The sequence below is a fragment of the Acromyrmex echinatior genome, chromosome 8, assembly GCF_024713525.1.
Source record: "Acromyrmex echinatior isolate Ae372 chromosome 8, ASM2471352v2, whole genome shotgun sequence".
Lineage (NCBI taxonomy): Eukaryota > Metazoa > Arthropoda > Insecta > Hymenoptera > Formicidae > Acromyrmex > Acromyrmex echinatior.
The window spans coordinates 4,802,518-4,826,241 of NC_141859.1; the positions used below are offsets into that span (position 1 = coordinate 4,802,518).

The following is a 23,724-nucleotide window of genomic DNA, read 5'->3' on the forward strand; positions in this document are numbered from 1 at the left end:
CTCCATCCGACTTAACGACATTCTCGTGGCGGATTAGGTCTCGAGCGAGATAGCAAGTCCGGGTGCAAGACAAGGCACATGACGCTCCGTGTCGAATGGGCTGGGATTAGCCGGAGATCCGGCGAACCTGAAGCCCGCGGATACCGCGCGCTTAGCGAGATCCTGACGTCGAGCGCGTTTCACGCGAAATTTTCATGGGTCCGCATCGTTTACGTGCGATTTAGTGGAAGCGTGTACTCACTTTACGCTTTTAGCATAATGCAACATCGTCGGATATTGAGATGCAAAGCGCGGTTGAGAGCTGCAACTAGTGCGGGTGTCTTAAAACTAAAGACATCGACTTGACGGCTGCATTGAGCCCTGCATTTACTTAGCGGCTGGAAGAAAAATTTTTTAATCAAATAGATCAATAGTCTATTGAAAAAAAAAAGAATTAATATATAAAATAAAAATTTTTTTTCTTCGCAGGCATGAGGCAATAATCAAAATTAATCTCGGTTAAACTTATTTTAATCTCTCGATTCGATCAACTTGCTCTCCATCTTTTTCTAATTCTTAGAATTAAAAAAAGCTGAAGAGTTAATTGATCCAAAATTAAAAATTTATATAAAATGCCATTTTACAAACTATAAAAATCGAAGCCTTAAACGGTCTAGCTGGATCTTAATGCTTGTATGATTCTTATGTGAATTTATATAGTACGTATGTAGTCCCCAGAAACGCGCGTAGTATTTTTGATTTCTACAGTTTGTGTTATCACATATACGGTCCTATTATATATTATATATTATGTATTATATTGCCATTTTACAATCATGTTTGTAATTGTTTTGAAGAATGTTAATTGCAATCGTCGTTTCTCACAGGAATCCGACAGTCTAGCAGTATTCTCTGAACTGCTGAGATACACAAGCGTACGCGAGCTGAGCTTATGCAACGCACGCTTGCATTTAGCAGTGCATGAAGGTCCTTTGGCGAGATTGGGACGTCGCGACGACGCCGGCGCCGAGCTTCTGCGAGCCGCACCACCTCCGGCCTGTCCCGCGATCGTCTTTCTGAGGCTAGCTGGATTTCAAGTGAGTGAATACTCTCTCTTCTTACAATTAGATACCATTCCGTAAAGATATTGTATTAAGTAAAATTTTTCTTAAAAATCCAAACACACACACACACACACAGAGTACGAAAGCCGATCATAATTTTTTATCATCATCTTTATATTCTGAAAATTAACTGAAATATTGAATATTTCATTAATTTTTTTGTTCGAATAAAAAAATAAATTTTTGATTGTCAAAATTTTAATTACACAATTTTCATATTTATAAAAGTAATCCAAAGATCGTAGTTTACACATTAAACAATCGGAAGACTATATAAGCTGCTCTGAATCAGTACTTTATACAGTATTATTACATGAAATGACTGGATAAAATAATTAGCGATAGATCCTTGAAACTTGTCTACATCTCGTTTAATTAACGTGATCCCAATGTAACAATACTGCAATGACATACGCAATCCTATTATACCAGACTAATATACGAAGCTTTGACCATTTGCTGATGCAGTTACACGTCTTCGAATGTATCGTGCATATCCGGGCGCCCGTGGTATTACGGGAAGATAACATACGTATACGGCATCGCGATTCCAGTAGACGCAGATGTAGCTGTCTACTGACTGTCTCTCCGACGAGTTTCCTGGATATACAAGGCTATGTAGCTATCGTGTTCCCAGGATCTGGGCTGGAACCATTAGACACACCCACGTTCTAGCCACAACAGAGGGATACAATCCGTGATGTGAGTCCCTTCTCTCGCGGAGATGATTCGTTTCGCTTGAAAATGGATCTCCGTTACGATTCGTGAAACACACCAGAAGAAAATCGGTTATTCCACTGTAACACAGAATATCACGTTCCCCCTCATCTAATATGGTGCCTTCTCGGGTAATTTCGATTCCGGTCAGGAAATTGCGAACGTGCTCGCGCCCATGGAACATATCCTAATATCGTCTCACTGAAAGTTTGATTCCGGACAAGAAACTCCCAAGAATTCTACGTATCTAAGCATTTTGTGGAAAAGAGAAAGGGCGTGAGATATCAATTATCATTTAGTCCATATAAGAGAATTCATGCACACGGAATGCAGAATGCAATTCTCAGTACCAGAAGGAGCGGAAAAAATTAATTTTTCTCTGGAAAAATTGCATTCAAACAGGATTTTTTTAAATGAGATCAATTTTAAGCTAACGAATGAGCGTTTTAAGTTACGCACGAATCAACGCGCGACGTGTGAATGTATCTACATTGTTTTATTATCTCACTAAAAAGAATAGATTTTTTACACAATAACTATGCATATTTAAATATCTCACTATTTGAAATACAGCTGACTTTATAAAAAAAATTTTCAAACTAATATCTCTGAAGCAACGACCGAAAATAATAGATAAATAATGAGTAACCCAACTTGCATGAAAGTCTTATTTTAAAATAAATATGTCGTAAAATAAAAAGTTTTATCATAAAATGAATATTTGTATACAAATCAAAGACCTTTTGAATACAAGTTTTAAAATATTTAATCGATGCCACTATAATATTGATATTTTTTAAATAGATTATAGAATTTTATGAAAATGTAGTAGAAGTAATTTTTTTCAATGTTAAATATAACGTTTGAGAATAATTTTTATTATTTTTCTTTTGGAAAAAACCATTCTTATAAAAAGAAAGATTAATTATACTAAGATAACTATTTCATTTTACGTCGCGAAAGCCAATTCCATGTCCGGAATGTTCGCCAGATTTCGTGTCACTTCCCTCCCTTATCTATAAGTCATACATTTTCGATTGCATGCGCAATTACTGTCCGCACCACGACAGCAATAAATAAAGGACAGCCCGGACCAACATACGTCTTTGTAGTCTCCGCATTAAACCGACCCCCAATTCCATTACCCTTGTCTCCGTGCAGGATATCCCTAAAATAAATCGCTGAATTTTGCAGCTGCATTTCCCATCTTTGCCAATTTGCAATTCGGTTTTTCATTAATGAAGATACAGCTTTGCTCGTCTTAAGTTTTTAATTAAGCATTTTCATTTTAATCACTTTTCAAGTTGACATAATGATTTAACTTGCTTTTTTTAAAAGCACGAAACTAATTTAGATGTTTTCAACTTAAAAATTGATCTTCTAATATTCTTAAATAAGTTAAAAGATTATGTTAAAATTTCGAGACTATACTACATTCAAGATTAAGAAAGATAAAATTTTATTATCAAATAGGTAATTTCAAATACTCTTTGAAATTTAGTTTTTTTCCTTTTAATTACTTCTTATTTAGAAATAGAGATGAAAATGATCGAGAGAAACTTTAAATAAAATACTCAACAGTTGTTTTTTTGATACTTGGAAATTTATTACTTGGATATATTTTTTAGAGCACGATTTTTTCACGATTTTGATGTTGTACTAGAATTATTCTAGAATTCAATTTTTGCATTCATCTAAAAGATCTCTGTGAAAAGATAACTATAAAAATTAAAATGTAGCACAATGACTAAGTGACATAGGTACACTATCGTTCATAATAATAATAATTATTATTATTATTATTTATAGTTAACAGAAATAATATTTTATTAGAATAATTAACTTCTTTTGTGATACATTCGTTATCATTGTATATAAAGTATAAATTCTGTTTTGATTAAAAATAATTCTTTTTGTAAAAATCCGCTTTTTACATAATACTTTTCTTTAAAAAACCTGTTTCTTTATTTCTGCTTAGAGATTGTAAAAAGAAACCAATCCAAAATTAGTCAGGAAAACTCATAATAATAAGAAATTACTTGCCAGGCTACTGACATCCTGTATATTTTTCTCTTTTTACCTCAATCTAAATGAGTATATAAACGAGCGAAACAAATTGCGCCCGATAAGCTCTGCTGACGGAATTATTTCTGATTGCAGGTGACAGTGAACGATCGCCTGGCATTGCGCGGGCCGTTGCTACTGCCGTTCCTGGCGGGTTTCACATCGCTGAGTGAGCTTGACCTGTCGCTAGATAAATCAACAATCGGCGGCAGCAGTGGCTCGTTGCTTTTCATCGACGACAAGATCCTACAGCAGTTCTTCTGTTGCCTGGCGGCGCACTTCCGCAGTCTGCAGTCACTCCGGATCAATTTCTGGCGGGTCACCCTGGAAGACAGCGATCGCACAATGCGACAGATTGCCAAGCATCTCAAGCTATGCGGCTTAAGCTTCCTCAGGGCGAACGGCCTAATCGTCACCGACAGCGCCAAGCGTGTGCAAATGGAACACGTGTTCGTGCAGACGATCCTCACACACCTGCAGTGTCTCACCTGGCTGTGCCTGGACGGCGTCGAGTTGACCGAGACGCAAGCTACCAGCGTAGGCAAGTGTGTGCGGGATCGTTATCCTGGCACCACCCTGGAAATCAGCGCCAAGGATATCCACGTAAGATCCGTCAAGGCCCTGGTGACTGCAGCCGAGGAGGGTGGCAGAACAGAAGTGGTTTACACCGGTGGTTCCAGCTGCCGCCTGAAGATCACGAAGCTCCAGAAGGGCGGCCGAGGCAAGAAGAAATGAAGGGCTCGCCGATGATAATTCGGAGGAAGTTATCCTGGCACACAGTTTACTGCGAGGTAAAAGGGGAACGAAGAGAGTCGATTGAACGAGATCGATTGATCTCTTCGTGGATGCGACTGTGGAACTAGGAAAGTTCTGGAGATTGGAGGGAGAGAAGGCAACGGGATTAAATCAACAGATCGTGTTGGAGAAGCGATGCGGAGAAGTTCGAAGTATCGAAAAAGGGATTAGATAAGATGGAGATATAATGTAGATTTTCTAAGAGCGCGACGGATATCAAAGAGAGATAATACGTTGAGAGCGAACATCGACGTCGACTTCAACTGCAGCGTGTGAGTCGCACGTTGAATGAAAAAGAGGCTGAAGATGTAGTGGAGCACGAAAAAGGAAAATGCGGGTTAACTTTGCGGATTTTCGTCTTACTGTGATTTCGTTTCCTGCGCGTCAGGCGCGCTTATCTATGATATAGACTCTATAGATTATAGCGATTTATTAGACCTCGAGAACGATTCGAAGGCAATGGGAGATGCACTACGCTTTCACTCACCTAACCGTTCAAGAAATTAATGAGATACTAAAAAAAGCGCAAATACGCAACCAATATGGTCTAGGAAATCATTTTCGCTGTTACATCATTTTAACATGATTTTGGCATCATTTTTTATCATAATCGCGCGAATAAAAATGATGTCAAAACCAAATCCCCAAAACCTGCTTAAAAAATATATCTCTCATTTTGAAGCGTTTGTTTTTAAAGTAACTGATTTGTAAGTGTTGTCGTTAATAAGACGGATTGATAATCTTGTCATATGAACTTATTTATATATTTTTCTTCATATCTATTTTTCACGTATTTTCTAATTTTTTAAATGAATTTTTTTACTTTTGTAGGCATAATAAGTTGAATTACTTCGTTCATATATCTCGAAGTATTTGTTTCAATAAACAAGAACAAGATTGCGTTTGCTTCATTTTATGCAATTATAATAATAACCAATGAATTTTTACATATAAATCTCATTTATTATGAGAGAAAATCGATTCCGTTGGCTAAACGAAGATGGAAGTTTTCGATGCCGTGTAGAAAAATGTTCTTCCCGATATCTTTTTGAAGGGAAGAAGGCGAAAATATAAGAGAGAAAATATTTATCACGCGAGAGAAAGATGTTTTAAGCGATGGAAAAAGAGGCTGTTGCGATTACATAAGTATCATTCGTTGTTGTTAGATGGAGATGTAAAATAAGATTCAGAGTAATATATTATTAGCGATATAGATCACATCACGATCGTCATGATATTATTAAATGTTACAATCGACCGTCATTCGCGATCGGCGAGATGCAGACCGAGATGCCGATGGCTTTATCGAGAAGATGGTATTGTTGGAGATTTGGAGAAATTTTATAGAATGAAAATTATAAATGATAGGCACATGAAAAACACGCATACACATACACACACACACACACACAAAACATAACACAAAACACATATACACATACGCGTGTACGTGCGTTTCCGCGGCAATGTGGAAGGAAAGAAAGTCTCGAATACTCGTAATTCTTGCGATAGAAGATACATAATAGGCAGGCACCCGACGCAAGCTATTGTTGTATAAAGTAATTAATTATTGTAATTAAGATGACTGCCAAATCGCGTAATACTTGAGAATCCGCGCTCTTCGCGCGCCGCACTTAGCGCTAGACTCGTTTTCAAGTTTTTGCCTATAATAAAAGGAAAAAAATCACCTCGAACGTCATCGTAAATCGACAGTCGTCTGATCGCGTTTAATTAAATGCGGAAGCTTTGATATCGACGTCGCACAAATGTTTTAGGAAGAGTCATTCCTATGATCGCGCGACGCGAAAAAGTCCATAATAAACTGCATTTTAAACGAGCTGAGAACAATGTCACCCAGCGTGATCTCGATCGATCAATTCTGATCAATCGCCAGTACACCAACGATAACTGCCATTCAAATGGAACCACCAATGAAAATCAAAGGGAGTAATCTGCGAAACGCGGGGGAGTTTACTAATTTTTATGTTTTGTCTTGTACAGAGCGCCGGTCAAAAATCTGCCATTATTTATTATAAACGTATAATATATTATAAAAAATAAACTATACTTTATAAGAGATGAGATATAAATATTTTTAAGCATCTACGCAGTAACACACAAGCAGACAGATATTTTTGGATCTTTATTTTATTAGAAAATTAGTTATAATTTTAGTGAACTGTTAATTTCGTCTTTTGAATTTTAATATTAGGTGTTGGAATTAATTCGTAGCGTTTTTTAATGAAAGAATGTTATTTATTTCACATGAGCATTAAAAAATACATTAATGAAAGTACTTCCCATCACTTGTAAAACGCTACGAATTAATTCCAACACCTAATAATAAAAAAAGTTAATATTAATAAGTTCTTTTTTAAAAGAATTTGTTGTATCTTCAAAATATTTAACTTCAAACGTCTTATAATCAATTCCCCAAAAGTGAAATTCTGAGAAAATAAGTTTTACTTCAAATTATTTGCACAATCAAAAATTTGTTATTGTCTAGACATTTTATCTAAGAAAATTAAGATCTAAATATCAGAAGGATATATTTAAATCTTTTAATTTTTATTCCAACAGGGGATAATTCTTAATTATATATCAGTACTTTAGGAAGTGAATCTTTAGAGTCAAGATAAAAAATTCATGTGAATACCCATATAAAATTATTATTAGATATTTTTAAAAATATTATAAATATATAATATTATAATACAAATACACATGTGCATTATAATTATATTATTCCATTTTGAATAATATTTTAAAATATCTAATAATTATATATATGCATATATTTTTTCTGAACTCTATAAATTCATCTCCTAAAATATTAATATAAATAATTAGAAAGCACTGCTTAATCTCAGATCTTTGACTGGCATTACGAAGAAGTGATCTTATCAAGAGTTTTCTCTCCCTTTTCGTAGTGTTTTTCCAAAACATACAGTACCAATCCCCCAAATAAAAGATTACTTTTATTGTCCGATTAGATACGTAAGTGCTCCCGCTCGAGCGTGTGTACGACGAATTTTGTCATTTTTGATAGTTTGCTATGTACATAAGAGTCTCTTCGATTATACCGCGCGATGACTATCGTGCGGCCTGTTAAAAATTTGTGAGCCCGTTTTATGAGAAAGCCAACATTCGGCAAGACTGAAGCTGATGTTACACATGCTTATACACATACAAAGAGAAACACGTAAAGAGAAATATCCAATAGAAATATACAAAATACACGCTGGCCGAGCGATATATCTGCGGCGTCTTGCGAAATAAGCGCCCAACGTACCCATGTGGAATCAACTTGAGTAATTTTATTATAAATATTTATGTATTTATATGTGTACACATATCCTCTCCAAATAAATGTAATATGTGTTTGAAAACTTCATCTTGATAATTGCAAAACACAATGCAACCATTTAAAAAAACATTGATGAGCTTACAAAAGAAATTACAGCATTAAGAATTATTGATTGATGACTTATTTTATATTACTGCATAATTATTATCATTGAGACAAGGATAAATCCATACATTTAAAAGTTAATGCAATATGTAAAAATTAAAAAGTATAATTCATTCAGAACTTACGTAAATAGCTGGTAAGTCAATATTGTTAAATTAAACGACCCTTTATCACAAATCGTAAAAAATTATTCATACTAACATTGCGGATTGTTAAAAAACGTAGAGCCTATTGCAAGTATCTTTATTACTTACTTTTTTTTTATAATAATCACAACACAATCCGCGTATTCATAAATCTATACAATGAGGATATTAAGAAAACGCAACAAGATACGCATAATGCGTTACCTCAACTCGTGCGCTACAACAAATATTCTCATTCGATTCGTCTAAGAAAAAAAGCCATTAATTATCGCACCTGGCATGCAATCAATGTTAGACAGTATATTTCTTCGTAAAATTAAATAATCAAAACAGTTCCATTGCAATATTTAATATTCAAATACAATTGCTTTAATACAATTGTTAAAATTATTTGACTTGCTTCATCACAATCGGAATCAATGTTTTGATATTTCTATACGGCCATATTAATATGTATTGTAATGTATATTGACTTAATATATATTATAATGCAAATTATAGAGTATATTACTATATATAAATATAAATTATAATATAAATTAATATATATTATAATATATATTAATATGATACACGTAAAATGCAAAAATTGTTACTATTATTGATCCCTTTATTTCATAGAAATGTGATGAAATCGTTACTCTAAATTCATGTATTTATAGTCCTTTATTATTTAATCGTGAATCTAAGTTTTAAAGAGAAATATCGCATTTAATGATTTTTCGATTAGCATTCTCAAGGATCCAAAAAGTTTTACGTTGTGTTTAGGAAGAAAGTATTCTGTATAATAAATTAAGAAGGATATATTTTCTAGGGAGAAGATACTTTGGAATTCTCTCATCTATATTTCGTAATTTCTGATGTTTTCGCAAGCTTCGATCTTTTATTCGACGTCGTTAACTTGCAATATTCTGTTTATTTGGCTACAATTGGCATTAGCCTAATAACATAATTATAAATTATATACAAATAATATTACATAAATTCGTCCAACAGATTGTGCATACATAACCGGTACGGTTATTCAACAAATGTTCCACGCTAAGTTTTTGTTCATATTACAGTAACAGTTCGAATATTATTAATAGTAACAAGGAAGGTAATACTTAGCATGGATGGAAAAATACAAATAGCAATCTTTCTTTTAGATCATCATATAAAAATGAAGGATATATTTTCATGTAAAAGTACTCATTCAAATTATGCGTAGTATTTACTGTTCATTACTTTCCTTATTTCTTGCACAAGTATGACTAGCTCTCTACAGCTGTCTCCAGATTGTTATGGCCGCTTGCATTGTTCTATCATATGCCGTTCCAAACTTATGATAACTTAATTCCATTGAAACGAGATAATAATTGTTTTAATCAATTATTATACAAATTATATATATGTATAAGATTCAGCACCTTCTTTTGCTCTCGGAAGTCTTGTTCAAAAAATATTCTTACAAACGTACCTTAAGGCATCATTGCAAAAATAAAAAATCTAAGCAACGCTATTCTTATATTACAATATAGCTAAATTAAACCCGGATTTGAAATGCTTGTAATGATGAATAATTACAAGTCAAAGCTCATACAAATAGAGATGAGCTTTTGCTCCGACAGAGGTAAAATATTTATATAAAAGACGAACAAAGAGTGACATTTGTTCCAGAGAAGAGAATTTAACTGACCATTGCTCTGAATATCTAATATGGAAATGGGAAATATATCTTTTATCATACATCGCATGTTTTAGAAATAGTTTTAACTAGTAATTTGATTCGGTTAGAAATATTCTTAGGAATTATTTTTCATTCCGTGTCAGTAACTTCTCTCCTAAGGCATGCACGATTCTCAAACGATTTGTAATCCATGACGATACTGATTGCTATTCCAACGCGCACAATCACAGATTTTTGACGTAGCGAAGACATTCTGCTGCACCGCTGTGTTCCCTGTCTCCCAGCTTTGACAGAGTCTAGACACGCTTCCGTTACATTCGTAAGAACACTCCGCAATGCGCGTCATGCTTTTCATAGATCACATGGGAGCGTAATCGAGTTGAACCGTGAGATGTCTAACGCCTGCTGCCTGGAAAATCTTTTGCGTTGTCATCACGACAGATTTGGGATCTACTTCTCTCGCCACCTCCAGTTTTAAACATCCGACGTACACATCCGAGCACAGAGTCCAAAAGTGTGGTTCCTGGACACTGTAGACACCGGGTATCTGTGTTACTTTGTTGTAGCACTGCGACAGAACATGATCCAGAGCTACTGGCTGTCTTTGCATAAGTATCTCCCACGACTCTTTCATCAATGAGATTACACTTAAAACTATCAATACTGCTATAAGCATAGAGCATATCGGATCAGCGATCATCCAACCGAACATTTGCATCAGTACTGCCGATATAATAACTCCCACGGAGCCGAGAGTGTCTGCAAGTATGTGCAAGAATACGCCCTTCATGATTTGCGAATTCGTACCACTGAAGGACATTTCCATCTCGACATGATGATCATAGTTATGATTCAAAAGAGAGTAGTCATGATTCTGGGAGTGAGAGTGACCATGGTGTCCCCTCCCGCTATGACTATGACCATGGCTGTGGCCGTGACTATGTCCATGTCCATGTCCATGTTTAAATGCACATATTCCTACTAAATTCACTATCAATCCCAATACAGAGACGACGAAGAGTCTCTCGTGTTTAATTTCCGGTGGCTCGATGGCTCGTTCAACTGCTTCCGACATGATAAATAAGGCTATAAACAATAGGAGCAGTCCGTTCACAAAGCCACCTAACACTTCGGCTCTAACGTATCCATATGAGTATCTGTCGTTTGCCCTCCACTTGGTGATGACGGATGCCGCTAAACCAAATAGCAGGCCAGTGCAGTCAAAGAACATGTGAAAACTGTCGGAGATGAGACCGAGACTGTTGGTCCATATTCCATATAGCAGCTCGACGAAGGCAAAGGACAGGTTGAGAATCAGGAACAGAAACAAGTTACGGGTGTTCGGGTCAGAGAAAATGAGACGTTTCCAACTAAGCAGCTTCTCCTTGATCCTACTTCGGAAGTTGGAACGTGAGTCGCGTGGACTGTGAGAAAGGGGCAGCATCTTGGAATCACACTGAGCCTACAGGCGTAAATCTGTCCTAAGGAGAAAATTTAGTGTCATGATAAGATGGACCAAAAAGTGAATAAAAATAAACATCAGTATCAAAGTCAAATAAAGGCAACATTTCGGTATTAAGATAAAACATTAAAGGTTGTTTCACCTTTTAAATTTTATCTGTTAAGTAGCAAGATTATCCAATCACATGCGCGGATTATCAGATTTATCTCACAGGTAAAATTTACCAAAAAGTGTAACAACCGGTAAGTAAAGTTTATACATTAAAATAAAACAAAGATATTAAAGTAAAACTTTGATATTAAAATAAAACAAAAATATCAAAGTAAAAAGTTTCAATATTAAAAAATAAAACAAAGACACTAAAGCTTCCATATTAAAAAAATAAAACAAAGATAGGACACTAAAGTAAAGGTTTAGTATTAAAAAATATAATAAAGACATCAAGGCAAAGCTTTGATAATAATACAAAAGCACCAAAATAAAGCTTCGCTAAAGCAAAGACATTCCAAATAAGTTCGTGCCTTTTTTCTCAGAAATTACATTTGTATTTTTCACAACCTAAATAGTAAAATGATCGTCTATATTTCCGTAAATGTGTATAACTATATATATACATATGTTGACATAAAACATGTCGCTCTTGAGGTAAAATAAATTCAGAAATCACGTAAATTCTTAAATTAACAGCAGACGCACATCTGTCTCAACAAAGTAGTCAAAGACTCCCGGAGTCTTTTCTGCAACACCAGGCACGAAGAGACAAAGCGTAGTGATTAATCAGACCAGTCGATATACGGTATTGCCAGCTGTTTGACACGCGTCAAGTTCCACTAATTGGAGCAACACGTACAAACATGTGCGTGCATACATACGTACATTCACGCGCGGCCACGTCCAACGTTCAGGATACTCTAACCTAACCTAACCTAATCCGCGCCCCGTGCGAGACTCACCTGTCGCGCTGCCAAGTCCGTCCCGTTGATGTCAATCCGCTGTCCCGTACCGCATGCCGACTGTCAGAGGTGCGGAGAACTGGATCGCGCGCGGCAGAAAGGTGCGCTGTGGAAGAGCGTGGCCATGCCGCGTGGTCCCAGTCGATCGGTCGGTGAACGGGCAGAACGAAAGGAACGAGAACCGGCTGCGTCGCAAATGGAAACGAACGCGCGAAATTAAATTCGACGATGACAGTCGACGTTTCTCTTCGTAACTGTCAACACTCGACGACTCGTCTCCCCGCAATAAGTCCACGTCGCCGTGACTTCGATCAACGTAGTTGTCAGTAGTTACTGGATTCGAGCCGGGAGAATTGACGTAGATGGCGCGACGATTGCTGTCGCCAGCGGAAATGACGTCACGCGGACACGCCATGACGAAGTCTACTTCCCTTTTCTTTTTCACGCGACAGCCACCATGGTAAGTTCACGTGTTAACTGTGCGACATTTTCAATACGATTCCGTAAAAGATCCATAGATATTACGTAGAATATGAGAGCCTCATGAAAAATGGTAAATTTTTATTAGATTACGAGTTACGCGTCGGTGCATCATGTTTACATACGAAAAGCATTTCTTGTCATTGGATCCTCCACGTTGCTACAGCAAATTTCATTTTTTTGCTTCATGTTTTTACTTTAGTTTGATAATGGTATAATATTTAATGCTAAAAGCAAGATAATGATTATATTCAAAGAATATATTAAAATAAATAACTAGAGATTATCACGTCGATAACATAACCTGTCTTTTTTTTTCTTATGCTTGAAATGAAGTTTACTGTCTGTTAATATCTCTATAAACTCCAAACGATGTCTTTGCACAAATTTGAATGCAAACGTGTCGTTCTCTTTTTTCAGTCTCTTTGAATTTTAAATATCACATTCTGGGTTGCATTCAGAAGTCTGTTTTCAGCTAAAAGTTTTGTATATATTTTCTCTTTCTCTTCAATATGAAAAGAAAAAAAGAAATATAAGTCGTGCAAGAAGTTCAACTAAAGAGAACAAGCTCAGGTAGAGTTATTACTATAGCACTGTTACCAGGGCTGAGACATATGAAGTAATGAAGTATTTTCATTTGAGAAACATAATTGTATTTTGTATTTCAAATGCTAAGATTGACAATCAATCTTATTATTTGAATTACTAAATACAAAATACTTTCAATCTTTCGATTTGAGATACAAAGAAAGCACTAAAGAAGTAAGTTTAAACAATATATAAAATAATTCAGACAGTACCTCTCCAAAATATCAAAGAGATTTTTTTGTGGATATGTATAGATCTATATTTTTGGTAAAATTTATGATGACCAGTTATTTTCTAGATAAATACTATGACAGTAAAATACTGATTTAATGAGTCTGATCATAACTCTTGGATACAATCAAATTTTATCTTTCAAACGTGTCTTATGTTTGATCTTTTATTACAGCCGCCCAAAAAAGATACGAAGAGTTCCTCTAAACAGCCTCAGAAAACCCAGAAGAAGAAGGAGGGTGGATCTGGTGGAAAGGCCAAGAAGAAGGTTTGTATATCTCAATATAACACTCATGATGGATAATTTCAAGCAATTAATCTCATTTGATGTACATTTTTCAACTTGAATAGCTATGGAAGTAAAAACTGATTTAATGAGTCTGATGAGATTTGATTAGATTTTTTCTTGTTATTTTTAATATAACGTTAAAATCGTTTTGATAATGTTCTCTTTCTTCGTATTCTTGTAGAAGTGGTCCAAAGGAAAAGTACGTGATAAGTTAAACAATCAAGTACTCTTCGACAAACTCACATATGAGAAGCTATTGAGAGAAGTACCGCAATACAAATTGATTACTCCGTCGATTGTTAGCGAAAGGTTAAAAATTAGGGGATCTCTCGCAAGACGGGCACTGATAGAACTTCAACAGAAAGGCTTCATCAAGCAAGTCGTGCAACATCATGCACAACTTATCTATACACGTACTACTAAGGGAGATGACCCAGCAGTATAATATGTAAACATCAATTTAATAAAAAAAATTTTAAACCAAGATACAATTCTATACTCTTCTAACCATATGTTTACAATCTATTAACTAATTACTAATTATTAATTAGTTTTCACACATAATTACAAATATCATTTGATGATAAAATTTAATTTATTTCAGTATTAATTAAAAAATATTTTGTGTATGGTAATGCACATATTGGATAATTCAAAAGCTAGTTAAAAAAATCAATGAAAACCCATAATAAAAGAATTTTTATTCTTGAACAATTTCTAAATAAAATAGACTTTATTTTTCTGATAGCATCTGATCGCGTTGAAAGTGAAAAATCAAATTTTTTGCACAATACATTGTAATAAATTAATTTGTTGGAATGTCTTTATTTACATTTAACATGATGAATTGACAAATTATATTAAAATAGTCGATATTTTTTTTATTACTGTACATTAGTAAGCACATTATAATTCCATGTACATATTTTTTTGTATCACACCATCCACACATCTCCGATAAAAATGAATACAGAATTAGTAATTATATTTTTATGAATAGTCTGACTTTTTATCAATTATTTTGTGAATATCAATTTATCAAACTATTGAACCTGCAAAAAAATTATTTTGACATATATTACAAGAAAAAGAAAATAATATGTTTCTTATTTTTGATGGCATAATTCAAGATGGCTGTAAGAAGAAAATATATAGAAGTTCTTTAAGCAAGTTAAGAAGCAGGATTTAATTTTTTAATCGTTATAAAAAATATTACAAAAAGGTAGAGAAGTTATATTTAAATAAATTTATCATTTTATTACATTTTAGTATAACATAAAAAATAAGTTTTGTTTTATATTAAGGAACAATATTAATATTAATACATAGAATTTGGCAATTATATTTATAGATAATTCATAGCAGAAGAAAATTAGCAGAAAATAGAAAATAAAACTTAATTAGAAAATAAATTCGAATTGTCCAATTTATTCTAAAACCATATAAATCAACAAATATTACTATTTTCTGCTTTATTTATATTATTCATACTATTTATACTATTTCTCCTATTTTTTATCATACAGAATGTTTTCCATGTTAACTCTCTATCTGAGGTATTTTTATTGAAATGTTTTAAATCCCTTTAAAATTTGATATTTTAGGATACGTATTTGCATCGGGGATAACATTTTATTGCATCCGTTTGATGTACACGTAATTTGAGTTCTGTAATTATCCCTATTTTTAGACGGATAATTATTATTGGTGCTTTCCAACAAATACGACATAATGATCATGTCAACTTCATTTAACATTGACAAATACCAAGGATGTAATGATTCATTGTGTTACACTGTATCATACGTGTCTCTTGCTGGAAATCACCCTATTTCTATTCTCAATATCACAGTGTCCTATTGTCAAACATAGTTATCTAAGCCAGATAATCGATTTGTGTGCGTATGCCATTGATCATTAGCGTGCTTTGGATTTTTAAATAATTCCGGTTTAGAGTCAATTAGGTTTTGTATCTTACATAAATCTATACTCACTTTGAGACAAAATTCATTATTTTTTATCCTAGTCTCACCATTACGACGTACAGTATTTTCTTGAAATGCTATGCATTGAATGAACTTTTTAGAATTGCACGCATCGATCTGCTTACTTAGGATACTATGTTCATTAAACTTTGCAATATTCGAGACACGCGTGACGTTCTGATTATTGATTTTCGACTTGACGTTCATACTATTTAAATGTTTTAAACCGTTCTGTGATGTCGGAGAATCGTCTGTATGATCATTATCAATTTCATCAGTATGTTGATTCAGAACAGTGATATCATTTTGCGATATTTTCTCAATGTTTTTATTCATATTAACATTTAAATCAAAATCAACACTGTGTACTATTCTATTAGTCTCCTTGAAAAATAGTTGAGCCCTGGACTTTTCTTCTGTATGCACAGAAATTATACTGTGTATAGACGCTTGTTTATGTTGCTGTACAGTTTCTAAACTAACTCGTGAACCTTGGTTCGAAATAAGCGGTACAATAGTATCTACATTCGTATTGCAAATTGTTCGATTTAATACACTTACATTAGTATCACTTGAAACGAGACACGTCTCACTGTCATTCTCATTTTTAAAATAGTTATTCATTGCGCTGTATTGCTCAATATTAGTTGTCGTGTTCACATTGTCTAATGTATCGTTATGCGATAGTACTTTAGATCTGATCGGATTTAAATTCTCTTTAGCATCATCCCGACTGTGCGCTATGTACATTTTGTCATTAATTAAAAAATTTTCATTTTTCAAAGAGCAAAAATGTCTCTCAGTTGTAATATTGTTGATATCTGAACTGCACGAAGCTTCACGAGATGCAATGGTAGACATTTTTTTTGTTTCCCGCGATGCAGCTACATCTGCCAATCTCTTACTTTCCTTGAGGTTCTTCATCGAAATATTTACGGAGAACGTATCGTATAAGATCATCTAAACAAAAAAAATATAATTAAATTAATGCATGACAAAAATTGATAAATGAAGTCTAAGACAATTTCAAATCATAAACAAGGAATAGGGAACAATAGATTTAAAAATACTTGTATACTTGAATATATAATTCTTGATAAGTTGAATCTGTTATTCTGTGTTCTTATTGCCTGCTTCTTAATTATATCCCAAGTTTTATTGTTTGTTGTTATCAATAAAATCTATTAAAACATACTTCAATATTGTTCGATGCGCAGACTCGAAATTTCAGGTCCTGTAGATTCACGTAACGCGGTATCAGTCCAGGTCGATGACATGTGGTATGGTTGTTAGTGATTTGTGGGAAGACACTGCAGGTTGCGCTAGATCTTTGACGGGCAACGGTTTGTTTGTCGAAGACACTATACAATAATAAATTAATATTAATGCACAAAAAAGATTTCATCATTCATATATAGAATTCAATTTTCATTCTTTTTCATCGTGTTGATTTGTCAATCATTTACACTCAGAGAAAAGTTTCTTCGATTTGAATGTCATTTCTTGAAATCAAATTATAAAGTTATATAAATTGAAAAAATTGTTTCTTTCGTTAATTTTTTTAAGTTGAAATAAAAATACTTCTGAGGAGAAAATAAACTCAAAGGTTTTTTTACTTTAACTTAAAAAAATCAACGAAAGAAACGATTTTTTCAATTTATATAATTTTTTTCTAGGTATACAAACAACTTACAACAAGAACCGAAGTTAATCGTTGAACACTTAAAAATGTACTCACCTGTGGGAATAATTTGATGGGTCAGCTTTCTTATTGTTGGTAGATTCAGTCTCAGCAGGTCTGGTGCCTGCATCCCCGTCACACTGTTAGAATCGCAAGATATACACTGGAGAAGAGGTACGGGGAAACCGATTTACAACAACTCATACTCCCCGCACCGTGTTTCTCGCCAGAATATATTTCTATTTTACTTAATTAAAAACGCGGTATCTTCACGAAGATTTATTATATAAAAATATTTTAACGTTAATCATACTAATAATGATATTTTAGTTCCGGAAATTTATTTTATGTGCATTTTATGAAACATTTTTAGTTTTCGACTGGATATTCAACATGGTAATTGTTGAAGTTCTTGAATTACTTACGTTCTTCTTGTGTGTCGTCTTGTTTGTGGAAATGTCCTCAATACTAGATGTACTAGTAGGTACATCTTTCCTTGAGGCAGCTTCTTGTTGATTTACTGTTACTATTCGTTTGTCGCTCAGAATAGGCGCAGTTACATTGGTCATTACTGGTTGATTTACGAGCAGAGGATTGCTAAGTACTGTTGAGTTATTAAGCACAGTGATATTATCTTTCACACGCGGTAGAATTACGCTATTCGATGATATACCATACAAGTTTGTTTCATTTCTTCTATCATTTTGATCAATGGCCGTAAAATTCGGGTTAGGTATTTGTTGAAGATAATAACTACCAATTGGTAACAAAACTGGATTATTCTTAGTGAAAGTTACAAATTCTGTCGTATTTGCTTGTGTGACACGATTTTCGTTCCTCTGGTTTAGATTAACATGTACAGCGTTTCCTTCCAAATTTGATAAAATTTGATTCATATGTTGCACATCATTTGCCTTAATTTGTATATAATTGTGTTGTGAAGATAAATTATTTGCTGAATTCTTACTTAACAACGGAATAAACTTGTTTGCAGATGTTCTTTCACTTTGCTGCCTATCTATATTATTTGTACTATTTTTTGCATCATTTTGAGTATTATTTGTCTCATTTCTATCAGATACTGTAGTTCCGACTCGAGAACATGTTTCAAACAATCTTTCGTCGAAATTATTTCTTTTGATCTTCTTGCAGTTGTTAATGTTACTCGCTGAAAAATATAATATAATGTTATCAATCATAATACACAACATAATAAACTTCCTTTTCTTTTTCTCCATAAATTACCTTCGTGCATGCTACGCTTCGACGAGACAGAGGTAACGAGTTGCTCCAATTTTTCATTTATAGAAAGAGGCGAGGTATTAGTGGTATTCGCATGTAATGTGATATTGTCACATATAACATCAGGTACATTTTCGAACACTTCAGGTGGCAGAGAAACAACATTAGTAATTTTGATATTCATAAATGACGTTTCGCTTGTTTTTTCCGTGTCCGTTTTCACATCGTTTGAAGTAATTAGATCTAATGTAGATTCTTGTGATGTAAGTACATCGATTTGGTCTTTGGAGATGGTAGATTCGTTTTTCTTCGAAGTTTCTCTTTCTGATGCAATAGGTTTTGATAAATGGATATAATCCTTTTCTAATAAATCAATTGTCGCTATACTTTGGCTTTTAGATCCCACTGTTGCATTTAACTTCTTCGATGTTGATGTGCTAGGAAGACATAAACTGCCAAATTGTGTAAGCTGCTTCATGTGAACAGATGAAAGATTCGTTTTTTGTGTTAATGAAATAAGCTGTAAAAGTAAATCAATATCAGTAAATTAAACAGTAAATTTACGATAACGCATATAATTTTGTTTAACGAAAATTCGATGCTTTTAATCATAAATTTATTAAAAGCATAATTCAAATTTTTTAAATTTCCCTCTTTCTAATTAATTAATCATTTACCTCTACATCATCGTCATCACTTTCAATTATGATAACATCCGTCTTCGTCTGAATCGGCTGAGATTTTTCATCATTTTTGCTGGGCAACTGTTTTTCTTTCCGGGGGCTATCTTCCTTATTTTTTCCTTGAAGATGCAACTGTTTTTCTTTCTGGAAGCTATCTTCCTTACTTTCTCGCTGAAGAATATTTTCTTTACTTTCCTTGCTTTCTTCACTTATCAATGGCTCCTTCTTCTCGTCATCATTTTTTGATAAGAATTCATTTTTTGATAATGATTCATCTTTCGTACTAGTTTCAATAGCAGCTATATTCTTTTCAAGCACAGTACTTGTTAAGTCCAACCTGTTAAGTAAAATAGTACATTACATCTAGCATATGTCCTATAAAATTGAAATATTTTCTATCGTTATCACAATCTATTATCGTTATTATTAACCATTGGCCTAGTTTGATCATTTGCTGTTGTAACTTAAAAGAACGTGGTCCAGGTCGCAAATTAATATTATCCAGAATAGACTCCAAGGAAGAAGTGGAAGATGAATCAGTCAAGGCGCATGGCATAGGGAAGTCAGTTCCTACAGAGATATCTGTATCACTATCCAAATCTGAATCTGAATCTGAATCTGAGTCTGAATTTAAATCTGAATCAGAATCCTTATTTTGACTAGTACTAAAAGAAAGAAAAAAGATATATAGATTAGACATGTTAAATGTGCAAGATGTTATTTGTTCGATTATAACAGTTCAAGATAACCATTTTAGGAATTTTCTACCATTTGTAAGATTAACAAATAGACACGATGCATACCTGCCTATTGCAGAACTGTTGCCTAGTTTTACACGATCATTACCTTTATAAAAAAAAATACATAAGACAAATGTCATAATTAGAATGTATTTCTCTCTTACAATATGCTTACTTAATATAGATGTACATTCTTCGCATTCCCACACCGGATTAGCCCATTTCAACTGTCCGCAAGACATATGGATACCTTGTGAACCGCAAGTACGACATAGGGCCAATTCCCATTTACTATATATTTTAAAAATATTTTGTTTCTTGTATAGCATATATAGCTTTAATATCGTTATAAGCAATTATTACTTACGCGTTAGTACTTGTATACTTCCTTCCCTTTGGACAAAGACATTTCGGTGCATCGCACTGATCATGCCTATACAGAAGCTCTTCAAATGCATTTGGTTCCAATTCCCACGAAGCATCTCTAATTATATAAAAAAATTCTTATATGCTGTTATGTATTTTATACGTTTTTTGTATATATAACAAATTAGTATAGCATAGTAAATATTTAAAGTAAGTTTCTGCTAAAGTATTTTTCTACTAACTTATACCAACAACTAAATTTACAAAACTTAACGAGTTGTAAAGAAAGTAAAAATAAATGACTGCTGAATTTTGTTTTGCCATACTTACTGACTTGGCACGAAAATGCCGTATTCTAACATAGATTTTTGAAAATCTTTTTTATTGTTACATAAGGGACACTTGAAAAAATACCCTGCACTCAATGCAAGTTGCTGAAAAATGAGAGAGTCTTGGATATATAAATCTGTATTCATATTAAAAAAATAGTATGAAGCCATATTAAGATTAACCTGAACACAAATGCGATGAAACCATGCATCTTTTTTACAACAGGGAGCCCATAATGTTTTCACAAAGTCATTAGTATTAACTTTATCATAACAAATATAACACATTACATCTACTGCGGCAGCCTGCTTTAGAACCTGTTCATCAATCTTTTGTTTCGGCCTGTGGTTTATGCAATATGATCTGAAACATTCCAAATAAATTATTCGACGATCAGTGCAATCATAATCGATTAATTTGGTATTTTTCTTTTACCTAAATTCACCGAAAAACTGATGCAGAGAACCAGCTTTCATGCCACAAGGAAAATGAAAGATCCGTTTGCATCTTACGTTACAACAACCTAAAGTAGCACCTTGCTTTTTGCAGTACGAGCATACCTAAAATTTCATTAAAATCTCATTCGTTAGAATGTTTATTAGAAGTTTAACAAGCACAAATATAATTTTAAAATACTCAACTCGTAACAAAAATATATTTTTTATGTGTTAAAGGAATATGAGATTTACTATTAACTTTATTTACTTACAAAATTATAAGGAAATTGAATTTATAAGGAAAGACCCCAACTTAAAAAAATTATGAAACTTTGGCAATAGAACTGGTGTTTCCATTTGGTAAAACAAGTCAACACAAGTATCATTCTTAATCTTTGTTACTCATAGATTGCAAAGAAAAATGTTTGTGTCGACATGTGTCATTAAATGGAAAACACCTATTATGATACTTTTAATATATGTACCAATCTCTTTCCCCTACGAAGTTCCTTTTGTATATCTTCAGCAAGGAATCCAAGTATGCCTTCGTCATCATTTCCTTTCTGTTCCATGTTCGAAGACAAGAGCTAAAAGAAAATTTGTATGATTAATGTCCATTTTCATCAATGTAGATTAATTTTAATCTCGATTCAACTTAGAGCCTCTTTTACCAATTCCGATTAATGTTAATCGATGGTTGACTTAACTGCCACAATGTGAGAACTAAACATACAGTCTAAAAAAATATATTAAACTGCTGTTAGCACCTCTGCAAGTCAATCATCAATTGATTTAATTAGAAGTTGGTGAAAAAAACTCTTATACTTAATCTGTTTCTAATTTTTAGAATTAGAAAAAGATGAATAGTAAGTTGAAATGAGGTTAAAATTAATCTATATTGGCATAAGTAGATAAAAAACAATAATTTTGAAGATATTCCTATCTCTCTAGTGTTTATCTCAAAGTTTGTTTTCTATAAGCTAGTATACACTTTTGAAACAGATTTATATTTAATATTTGGTGAAAGTTTTACAATAAACAGACATCTTTTAAACCTAGATATCTTTTGGACACACTCATAAAAGAGATCAGATAGACTAGCGTCTTGATATATTCAAGATTATCGCAACATCGAAAACCTACCAAACAATAATAGTGAGTGGCAATCCCATTGTGCTCATAGATCTTTCCATATTCCAGCTCATTGTCCTCGGCCAAATTGCAGAAGGAACAGACCGGAGGATGAACCTTAGAAGAGGATGATCTGTTCTTCGAGGACATTGTATTTGAATAACAGAAGCAGGAGCTCGCGAACAGTCACAGCCGAACAATGCTCGGCCGGGGTGGCAACACAATGATAAACTCGAGCATCTCACTGTCACAACAGAATCTGCTAACTGTGTTACGACACGGACGTGACACAAATATGCCGCGAAACGGTTTGGTATGATTATCTAGCAGATCTAATGGAGATGGAAACTTCACAGTATTCACCTCGCATCATATATATGGCGTACATACAACAATTACTGTAAAAGAATCACAAAAGTCGCAAGTCAGGACGTGACGTTTTCTCCAGAAGTGCTTAAAATTTTCAAAATCATTGAACTATTCACGTGGAGAGGACAAACGAGAGCCACAAACAAAAGCGCCTTGAATCTGAACAGCGTTAATAGTGTTGATAACCGTTCCAGTAAGACGTTTCCAACAATGCCGCTGACAGGAACAGCGATCGACAGTAATCGAGGCGCTTTAATTCTGCGAATTACTACTACTAACCATTACGGTAATTTGATGTCTCTCTCTATTCTTATCAGATTCATGACTTAACAACGAGGAAAGTTATCCTTTCCTCAGATTTTCGTCTCATTCACGTGAGGCGTACGATCTTTTTAAATATTTATACGTCTATGACGTGGACTAGTATCAATTTGCTTCCATTAATTTGGAGGGAAAACGAAGCTTGACGAAACTGTTGATCGCTCATCACTGATTGGTTGCGACGAAGCAGCTGTGAAGAATATGCATTTCTCATTTGTTATTTCACGAATCAACAACCAATCGCATATCCATTCTTTATATGAAAATAGCATTTTATAAATTTTCGTTACAATAGGCCCATTTTTTTTAATTTTTGCATCAGTTCATCTTTCTTCTACTTTCCTCTTGAAGAGAAAAGGAAGAAAGATGAAGTGGCAAAAATTCAGCTAAACAGGTCGTATTTATGAATTCGACAAATAATTATAATATTGACATTTCGACTGTGTTTACCGATTGTCAGTTTACAGATT

The 23,724-nt window shown here is 33.7% G+C and overlaps 4 protein-coding genes across 13 annotated transcripts in view; 2 read left to right on the forward strand and 2 right to left on the reverse strand.

Moving 5' to 3' along the window:
• LOC105144539 (uncharacterized) overlaps window positions 1-8,068 on the forward strand; it is a 273,849-nt gene extending 265,781 nt beyond the window's left edge. For all 3 annotated transcript variants that reach the window (XM_087408478.1, XM_087408479.1, XM_087408477.1), the window contains 2 exons: window positions 867-1,076; window positions 3,981-8,068. In XM_087408478.1, the coding sequence (XP_087264604.1) occupies window positions 867-1,076; window positions 3,981-4,619 (849 nt within the window). In that variant the 3' untranslated portion in view covers window positions 4,620-8,068. The remainder of the gene's footprint in view (window positions 1-866; window positions 1,077-3,980) is intronic.
• Window positions 8,069-9,151: 1,083 nt separating this feature from the next.
• ZnT86D (solute carrier family 30 member 7) lies at window positions 9,152-12,672 on the reverse strand. 5 transcript variants are annotated; one of them, XM_011053495.2, is made up of 2 exons: window positions 12,382-12,672; window positions 9,152-11,442 (listed from the first exon to the last, which is right to left on the reverse strand). In XM_011053495.2, exon 2 carries the CDS (start codon window positions 11,408-11,410, stop codon window positions 10,325-10,327), a length of 1,086 nt encoding a protein of 361 aa, XP_011051797.1. In that variant the 5' UTR covers window positions 11,411-11,442; window positions 12,382-12,672; the 3' UTR covers window positions 9,152-10,324. The 5 variants fall into 5 exon arrangements, with proteins under 5 accessions (XP_011051797.1, XP_011051796.1, XP_087264618.1 ...); XM_011053494.2 differs by having other exon boundaries at window positions 9,152-11,447; XM_087408492.1 differs by lacking the exon at window positions 12,382-12,672 and adding an exon at window positions 12,305-12,352 and having other exon boundaries at window positions 9,152-11,447.
• A 16-nt stretch (window positions 12,673-12,688) lies between these two features.
• RpS25 (ribosomal protein S25) lies at window positions 12,689-14,460 on the forward strand. Its single transcript, XM_011053492.2, has 3 exons — window positions 12,689-12,841; window positions 13,856-13,948; window positions 14,151-14,460. Exons 1-3 carry the CDS (start codon window positions 12,839-12,841, stop codon window positions 14,412-14,414), a joined length of 360 nt encoding a protein of 119 aa, XP_011051794.1. The 5' UTR covers window positions 12,689-12,838; the 3' UTR covers window positions 14,415-14,460.
• A 740-nt stretch (window positions 14,461-15,200) lies between these two features.
• Window positions 15,201-23,569, reverse strand: LOC105144533 (uncharacterized). Of its 4 annotated transcripts, XM_011053491.2 has the most exons (15): window positions 22,577-23,566; window positions 21,919-22,020; window positions 21,432-21,556; window positions 21,179-21,359; window positions 20,997-21,100; window positions 20,668-20,784; window positions 20,476-20,591; window positions 20,364-20,406; window positions 19,992-20,225; window positions 19,555-19,897; window positions 18,881-19,397; window positions 18,061-18,803; window positions 17,693-17,775; window positions 17,150-17,315; window positions 15,201-16,914 (listed from the first exon to the last, which is right to left on the reverse strand). In XM_011053491.2, the coding sequence occupies exons 1-15, from the start codon at window positions 22,712-22,714 to the stop codon at window positions 15,832-15,834; spliced, it is 4,095 nt and encodes a 1,364-aa protein (XP_011051793.2). In that variant the 5' UTR covers window positions 22,715-23,566; the 3' UTR covers window positions 15,201-15,831. The 4 variants fall into 4 exon arrangements, 2 of the variants coding, with proteins under 2 accessions (XP_011051793.2, XP_011051791.2); XM_011053489.2 differs by having other exon boundaries at window positions 20,997-21,359; window positions 22,577-23,567; XR_845939.2 differs by having other exon boundaries at window positions 16,775-16,914; window positions 17,693-17,759; window positions 20,997-21,359; window positions 22,577-23,569.
• Between the last annotated feature and the right edge of the window lie 155 nt (window positions 23,570-23,724).

Coding starts and splice junctions, on each gene's coding strand:
- ZnT86D (XM_011053495.2), bottom strand. CDS start 11,410: ATGCTGCCCCTTTCTCACAGTCCACGCGACTCACGTTCCAACTTCCGA.
- LOC105144533 (XM_011053489.2), bottom strand. CDS start 22,714: ATGTCCTCGAAGAACAGATCATCCTCTTCTAAGGTTCATCCTCCGGTC. Junction 21,360..21,431: donor CAGTTTTTCGGTGAATTTAG/GTAAAAGAAAAA, acceptor GGAATGTTTCAG/ATCATATTGCATAAACCACA. Junction 19,898..19,991: donor ATGATCAAACTAGGCCAATG/GTTAATAATAAC, acceptor TTTACTTAACAG/GTTGGACTTAACAAGTACTG.
- RpS25 (XM_011053492.2), top strand. Junction 13,949..14,150: donor GTGGAAAGGCCAAGAAGAAG/GTTTGTATATCT, acceptor GTATTCTTGTAG/AAGTGGTCCAAAGGAAAAGT.